Source organism: Lactuca serriola, chromosome 4 (genome assembly GCF_051521515.1).
Source record: "Lactuca serriola cultivar US96UC23 chromosome 4, Lser_US96UC23_V15, whole genome shotgun sequence".
Taxonomy (NCBI): Eukaryota; Viridiplantae; Streptophyta; class Magnoliopsida; order Asterales; family Asteraceae; genus Lactuca; species Lactuca serriola.
This window is the reverse complement of record NC_136411.1, coordinates 42,964,271-42,972,414: the sequence shown is the minus strand read 5'-3', so window position 1 is coordinate 42,972,414 and position 8,144 is coordinate 42,964,271. Positions and strand designations below refer to the sequence as shown.

General features: G+C 33.9%; 1 protein-coding gene across 2 annotated transcripts; it reads left to right on the top strand.

Annotated features, from left to right (window-relative positions):
* The first annotated feature begins 227 nt into the window (after positions 1-227).
* On the top strand, positions 228-7,667 carry LOC145101409 (acyl-coenzyme A oxidase 3, peroxisomal-like). Of its 2 annotated transcripts, none has more exons than XM_079038600.1 (10): positions 228-737; positions 5,202-5,319; positions 5,400-5,507; positions 5,587-6,065; positions 6,163-6,298; positions 6,396-6,515; positions 6,610-6,756; positions 6,837-6,941; positions 7,049-7,150; positions 7,245-7,667. In XM_079038600.1, the coding sequence occupies exons 1-10, from the start codon at positions 250-252 to the stop codon at positions 7,485-7,487; spliced, it is 2,046 nt and encodes a 681-aa protein (XP_078894726.1). In that variant the 5' UTR covers positions 228-249; the 3' UTR covers positions 7,488-7,667. The 2 variants fall into 2 exon arrangements, with proteins under 2 accessions (XP_078894726.1, XP_078894725.1); XM_079038599.1 differs by lacking the exon at positions 228-737 and adding an exon at positions 4,289-4,995.
* Positions 7,668-8,144: the final 477 nt, after the last annotated feature.

Genomic DNA, 8,144 nt, shown 5'->3' with positions numbered 1-8,144 from the left:
CGGAACGCTTTATTGATAGAAATGAAAATGTATCGCTGCATATATTAATTTTTTTTTTTATCAAAATAAAATTATTGTCTTGGACAAATTATCGGCCATAGCCCCTATTTTAACACATACCCCATGCACAACCCGGCCATAGGCAAACCCGGGTCCCACTTCCGTAACTACCAATTCTTTGTACTCTTTCTTTCTTTTTCTTACAAAACCCCAAATTATCTGCCATTTCCTCTATTTTCTTATTCTTCCATGGATTCATCATCATTTTCATCAATGGATCGGGTCATCTTCAGGACACAAGTCCTAACCCGCCATCTCAAGAGCCACCATAATGCCGCCACCGATCTCCTACACACCGCCCCATGTGTCAGCTACTCCCCACCGGAACTGTCTGAGCCGCCGTTGAACTTCAATACCAAGATGCTTCGTGAGCTCCTAGATGGCCAGAACATTGCTGATATCGACTATATGTTCAATTTGATGATGCAGAGCAACCTGTTTTGCCCAAGAGAAAGAGGAGGCAAAGTGTTTGTTGCACCGGATTTTAATCAGTCCATGGAGCAGCAGAGAGAGATGGCGATGAGAAGAATTGATTACTTTAGAGAACAGGGAGTTTTCGATGGGTGGTTTTCTAAGAAGGGGCCTGAAGCTGAATTGTGGAGATTTGCTGTTGCTGAAACTGCAAGTGTTTTTGATCATTCTCTAGCGATTAAGCTTGGGGTTCATTTCTTTTTATGGTATGTCTAATTTCTAAACCCTTATTTCCTTTTCTTTAACTTGCGATGCATTTTGAATTTGAAAGCATGGAGATACATCGTGCTAAAATTTCAAGACATAAACTAAAACTTACCAAAAGTGTGATTTACTATATATATATATTATATAATATCTTTATCTCTTTTTCATTAATAGGTATTACTCTTAGTATGGCAAAAACTAATACGATGCACAATCCCAACATAAAATGAGTTTGGGTCAATGTTTTAAACCCGTTTGATAAACTGGGTTGAAATGATACCACAGGAAAATTAAAGCATATTATGTTAGGATTCAATTTTCAAATCGAAAATGACCCGTTTATATATATGCAATTCATTTTTAACCTTTTTGATAAAAGAGTTGAAATGACACCACATGAAAATTAAACATATCATGTTAGGGTTCAATTTTCAAATCGAAAATGACCCGTTTATATATATACAATTCATTTTAATTCTTTAAATAAATTGGATAGTACTAAATCGGCAACTAGACGTAGAAGAAAAACTTTAGGTTGGGTCGGTTTATAATATGGAAACAATTTAGCATTCTAGTTCAAGAATCCATTTTCCAGTTGGCCACTACCTCTTTTTGATCTTGTCCTTTCCATTCCAACTCCTATTTTTCCAACATGACAAATATATTTATAAGGTCTAAATTTTAACCTGCTAACTAACACAAACTAGATGCGAAAATAAACGAGGTGAAAAAACACAATATGTTAATTAAAAGGGTATGACTGTGATAAACTCATTCAATCCCTTTATTAACTCAACACAACTTACAAAACACATCATATTTGTAGGGTCTGCTTTAAATGACTACTACTCTAGCACCACCATATTGACTTACCATCTTCCACCGTTGACAACATTCGATTTATCTTCACCTTCAATCACCAAACAAACCAAAATTTTGAACATGGAAATATTAAATTAATACTTTTAATTAACCTAATAAATATAGAAACTAAAATATCAAGAAAGAAAACAAAAACAAAATATGTTTATACAAGAAACTGAAAAAGTACTACCCTAGGAATCTTAAAAAGTCCTACTACTTTATATGACTACTACTCTAGCACCACCATATTGACCTACCATCTTCTCCCGTTGACATAATTCGATTTTTATTTATTTATTTATTTATTGTCTTCACCTTTAATCCTAAACAACCAAAATTTAAATTGTTGCGTCCTATTTTATTTTTGATCATTTTTTATTAGATATTAGTTTATAGGTCTCATTCTTTCTATTAATTAAACTACATTTTCCCTCTCTTACTTTCTTTGATAAGAAAAATAATTTAAATATTTTTTCTTATTCGTTATTTCTTATCATTTTGTTTTCATCATTTGTTATATTTTAATACTATAATATAACTACTATTATATATTTTTATATTATAATATATTTCGATAAACATGTAATAAACTGAATATTTTATTAAAAAGTAAAATATAGCAACCATACAAATTATATGTCCTTTTGACAACCTTTTTAACATTATTTATTTTATTACATAAAATACCAAGTAAACATTAAGATATTTAAATTATAACAATAAAAGTGTATTGAAGTTTTTATTATTCTTTTGAAGTTTTATTTATTTTTATGTTTTTATCATATTATTTCTATAAATATCGATAATTATATTAAATTTTAGTTTGAGATAATATTTATTTCTTATTGCAGTTAATAATTGGATATCTCAATCATATATTTTTTTAGACTACTAGGTGTGGGCAACATGTTATTACATGTTACCATACCTAAAAGATGTCTTGGCAGTATCCTACTCATACATGAATGTTATAATATCCAAGATGGAAATGGGCAACATCTAATAACATGTGATAACACCAATAAAACTTGATTTTTTTAATGTTAACGTTTGAAACAAACGGTTGAAATTATGACGATTGAATAAAAACACAAGCAAAATCACGATGTTACCTCATGTGTTCACCATAACGCGTCATAACATAACATCTAATAACGGCTAGGGGGCGGTGTTCCTCCCTTTACGACGCCGTTATTAGGTGCCATGTCACCAATAACGGGGCTTCCCGTTGCCCACACCCGTCTCTCTTATCCTTTCACTTTTCGCTTTCTCCGCCTAGGATAGTTGTACTTTAAATTTTAACTTGTTTTTAGATGTTAACCATTTTACTTTAATGATGGTATTTTATTGTCTAATTTTTTACTATTTATTATTACGACGTTAACTTGGACATGGCTTCAAGCAATAATTATGTTAGCATGAAAATAGGGATGTCAAAAACTCCTCTGAGAGCCCGTCGCGTTTGGGAGAATTTTTTTTTAAAAAATCAGGGGCGGAGACAGGAACTAAAGCCTTTTTCTAAAAAAATATAATAAAAACAATAATTAATGATGGTTATAAAATCTAGAGTATAATATATTACAGCAGACGGTCTATAATAAACTATTATGATCGAGTTATCCATCAAAATTTTGAACATGAGAATATTAAATTAATACTTTTAATTAGTCTAATAAACAAAGAAACTAAAATATTGATAAAGAAAAAACAAAAAAATAAATACAAAATATGTTTACACAAGAAATTTAAAAAGACAAAAGTATTACATTATAAGGGTATTTGGCTAATCTTGTTAAAACAACTTATTAACTTATTAGATATCATTAAATTAAAAAAAATGTTTGGATGAAAAATAGTTTATTTCGGTAGGAAACCTCTAATAAATCATTTTTTTATAAATTGCCCCATACTTATTTATTAATTTATAAAATAATAAGTAATAAGTTATAAACTAATAAACAATAGTTTTTTTTTTTTTGCTAAAAACCCCCTGTAAAATCTTAGAAGAGCCATATACCAATAACATAAGGTTGTTCGGTATGGACACCCGTTACCAGAGATGCCACATCAGAAAGAAGAAAAAAAAGAAGGGCATCGAGACCTTAACGTAGCTGTGGGGCTGATATTTGTTTATGAAAACGTCGTTGCAAGCCCAAGAAACAAGAAAATTTAGAGAAAAGAAAGAGGGACCGAGGCGTTGTCTTGTGTCGAGCCCTCAGCACAAAATCACTAAGCGTTAAGTCGAGGCGGTGTTTCTGGCTCCTCCATGTCGTTGAGGATAGCAAGGTCAACCTCATGTTGGTGTTATCTAGTCTATACCGGCAGTCTAAAAGCATTGGGTGTAGACAACCGGATGTAACACCAAATTGGTGCCACCTCATCCATAACACCAAAGGGGAAACGGTGTTCCATATTATATCATGTTGAGAAGTAGAGAGAGAAAATAGAGAAAATTATTTGATCGGTTGAAGAAGAAGATAGCTAATCATTTTCTTGTTTTATCTTATCCTCGTTACCACAAAATCCACCATAACACCCTCTTATTGGGGTAGTAAGTCATAAAGCTGTTTTGTCAGCCACATCAGCCATAACGGCTTCCTTAACATGTCCATACCGAAAGCTCTTAGACATTGAAAATTGTAATATATATAAAAAAACATTAATCGGATATGAATGGACATATTATCAAGTTGTTATCGTTATGGTAATAAAAGTATTATTTTCGACAAATAATTGGTCATGGTCTTATGTTTTCGGCCCCTACCGTCTTCAGAAACGCCCATACGCAACAGCTACCTCAACCTCTTTCACATTTCCGTCTCTACCGACTCTTCGCCTTCTTAAAATACGAATCCCCAAATTCTCTGCCATTTCCTCTCGTTTCTTATTCTTCAATTCATCATCCATAGACTTATCATCATCGTCACCAATGGATCGGGTCAACTTTAGGACACAAGTCCTAACCCGCCATCTCAATAACCACCATAACGCCACCACCGATCTCCTACACACCGCCCCATGTGTCAGCTACTCCCCACCGGAACTCTCTGAGCCGCCGTTGAATTTCGATACCAAGTTGCTCCGTAAGCTCCTAGACGGTCAGAGCATTGCTGATATCGACTATATGTTCAATCTGATGATACAGAGCAACTTGTTTTGCCCAAGAGAAAGAGGCGGCAAAGTGTTTATTTCCCCGGATTTTAATCAGTCGATGGAGCAGCAAAGAGAGATGACGATGAGAAGACTTGATTACTTGAGAGAACATGGGGTTTTCGATGGGTGGTTTTCTAAGAAGGGACCAGAAGGCGATTTATCTAGATTTGCTCTTGCTGAATCTGCTAGCGTTTTTGATCATTCTCTAGGGATTAAGCTTGGAGTGCATTTCTTTTTATGGTATGTGTAAAACCCCCTTTTCCGTTCTTTAAATTACCAATTCCTGTCCCCCTTCTCATCAATCTAAAAATAAAATCTCATCGTAAATTTGTATCTTTTCTAGTCCAATCAAATCTTCGATTCTCTCTGAAATTAGAGATAACCAGATATCGTATTATTCGTTGTTTGGGTTTATCATTTATACTCCTATCATAACATAATTTTAGGGGTGGTGCAATCCGTTTCATGGGCACAAAGCGTCATCATGATAAATGGTACAAACCAACGGAGACTTATGAAGTCAAGGGTTGCTTTGCAATGACCGAGTTAGGCCATGGAAGTAATGTATGTGAAGCTTGTCTTGTTATTATCATGTTAATGGTTTCGTGTATATCTAATCTGTTGATTTTTGAGTTACTTTTTAGGTCCGAGGAATTGAAACAATCACTAGATATGATCCAAGCACTCAGGAATTTATTATCAGCACCCCTTGTGAATCTGCACAAAAGTATTGGATCGGAGGTGCTGCTAATGTAAGACGTCTCATTCATTATTCCATCTTCTATTAGCCAAATTACAGACTTTAATTATGTTCCTGTTGGCTGTTTTCAGCATGCTACACACACAGTGGTCTTCTCACAGCTTGAAATTAATGGTGTGAATCAAGGAGTGCATGCTTTTATAGCTCAAATCAGGGACTCAGAGGGAAATATATGTCCAAATGTTCGTATTGCAGACTGTGGTCATAAAATCGGTTTAAATGGTGTTGACAATGGTCGAATCTGGTTTGACAATCTACGCATACCAAGAGAAAACCTGTTGAATTCAGTTGCTGACGTGTCACCCGATGGAGAATATTTGAGTGCAATAAAAGATCCAGATCAGCGATTTGCAGCCTTTCTGGCCCCACTGACATCTGGCCGTGTAACTATTGCTGCTAGTGCAATAAACACTGCAAAAGTTGGTTTAGCAGTTGCAGTTAGGTACTCGCTGACTAGGCGAGCTTTTTCAATCAAAGCAAATGAACCAGAAGTTCTTTTACTTGATTATCCAAGTCATCAAAGGCGTCTCTTACCTCTTGTAGCAAAAACGTAACTACCCAATTTTCTTACTGTTGCCTCTTTCAACATTTCCTATGTGTATATCAATACTTCATTCTAACTTTCCATCTTTCTTGTTGTATGTCAGATATGCTCTGAATTTTGCTTCAAATTATCTGAAGATGATATATGTGAAAAGAACACCCGAATCAATTAAAACAGTTCATGTTGTTTCTAGTGCACTCAAGGCTGCTTTAACCTGGCATTGCATGCGAACCCTTCAGGTTTTTAAAATGCTCATGAACTTTTTTAATATTGTTGTTATTTTATTAATTAGTTTTCTAAAAGGGGAAAACTTATTTTGTGCTGATTTTAAATCAGGAATGTCGAGAAGCTTGTGGTGGGCAAGGTTTGAAGACTGAAAATCATGTTGGACATTTAAAAAGTGAGTATGATGTGCAGTTGACTTTTGAAGGTGACAACAATGTTCTAATGCAACAGGTAATTAATTATATTTTTAAGAAACAGCCATTAATTAAACATCAAATTTGTTTTCAAGAATTACTAATCATATGATTTGTGTATGCAAATTTAGATTAGCAAGGCACTGTATGCAGAGTTTTTGTCAGCCAAGAAAAGGAACAAACCAATTAGAGGTTTGGGATTAGAACACTTGAACAACCCTGCTCCAGTTATTCCTTCTCATCTCACAAGCTCTACTCTTAGAACAACTCAATTCCAGGTAATAAAACTTTTTAATTTTATTTTTATATTTTGTATATATTGAATAATTGATTGATTTAAGAACTTTTTTTTTGGCAGACTGACATATTTTGCTTACGTGAGAGAGATTTATTGCAACGTTTTGTCACGGAAGTGTCACAACATCAAGCTCAGGGAGAAAGCAGAGAACATATATTCACAGTGGTGAGGCGACACGCCTGATAATATCTTTAAAATAATGTTTATTAAACTAAAAAATGATAATTTTTATAAGTTTATGTTATTGAAGTATAATACTATGAATTTGTCAGATGTATCAACTTGCTGAGGATTTGGGGAGAGCTTTTGCGGATCGGTTGGTTCTACAAACGTTTCTTGATGTTGAAGCAACTGTTCCATCAGGCTCTTTGAAGGTATGATAAACTTATATGTATCCTTTAAAAAATTCAAAAAATCGTATATGAAATTGCAAGTAATTAATTAATGTGAAACTGAATATTGTTGCAGGATGTGTTGGGGTTAATGAGGTCAATGTATTCGACAATTGTATTGGAAGAAGATAGTTCTTTTTTGAGATATGGATACTTATCAGTAGACAATGCTGCAGTGGTTAGGAAAGAGGTTTTGAAACTGTGTAGTGAGTTAAGACCACATGCACTTGGTTTGGTGAGTTCGTTTGGAATCCCTGATGCTTTCTTGGGACCAATTGCTTTCAATTGGGTTGATGCAAATGCATGGTCTTCGGTTTAAAGACATGATATTTACTATAATTACCTTCTGGTTTACATCTTTTACAAATAAAGACATGACTCTCCATATGTTTGTTGTATAACTAGGTAATGAACGTTGCTTATGTTTTAGTATTATATGTTTTCTATTGTACACAAGCACAATCATGTGGGTCTAATAAGGACGTTCTCATTTTCAACATTTTTGGTCATTATTAGAAGAAAAATTAAATATCATTCTATCCTTTGTTCCTATTCATATAAAATAATAATGACATGTGGAATCCCTTAATTATATTTTTAAACTCCTAATTTGATTTTGATATTTGTCTTGATCTAATGAATAGAAAGATGAGTAGTATAAAAGTTAGAAGGATATTTGATTTTTGAAATTGAGTAATCTAACCCTTATAAACAACCATTTTAATAAAAATAACCAACATTTTTTTTTTTGGAAAAATAACTACTTGATCCGAAATATCGTCTTCCGGAGCATGATGTTTTGTTTCGGAGGTGTGCTCCGGAATACGATATTCTGAAGTATTTATGATATTGTTCCAAGGGGTTGTTGGTTGGTGGGGATTAGGTTCGGAGTCTAACACTCCGTACCTTCCGGACTGGAAAAGTGCATTCCAGACTGACGTCCGGAGCGATCGTATATTCCAGAGCGGTGTTCCGG

Bases quoted from the DNA above. Each gene is read 5' to 3' on its own strand.
- LOC145101409 (XM_079038599.1), top strand. From the start codon at position 4,304: ATGGTAATAAAAGTATTATTTTCGACAAATAATTGGTCATGGTCTTAT. The intron at 6,066-6,162 runs GTAACTACCCAA...GTTGTATGTCAG, and splicing joins TTACCTCTTGTAGCAAAAAC to ATATGCTCTGAATTTTGCTT. The intron at 6,757-6,836 runs GTAATAAAACTT...TTTTTTTGGCAG, and splicing joins TTAGAACAACTCAATTCCAG to ACTGACATATTTTGCTTACG.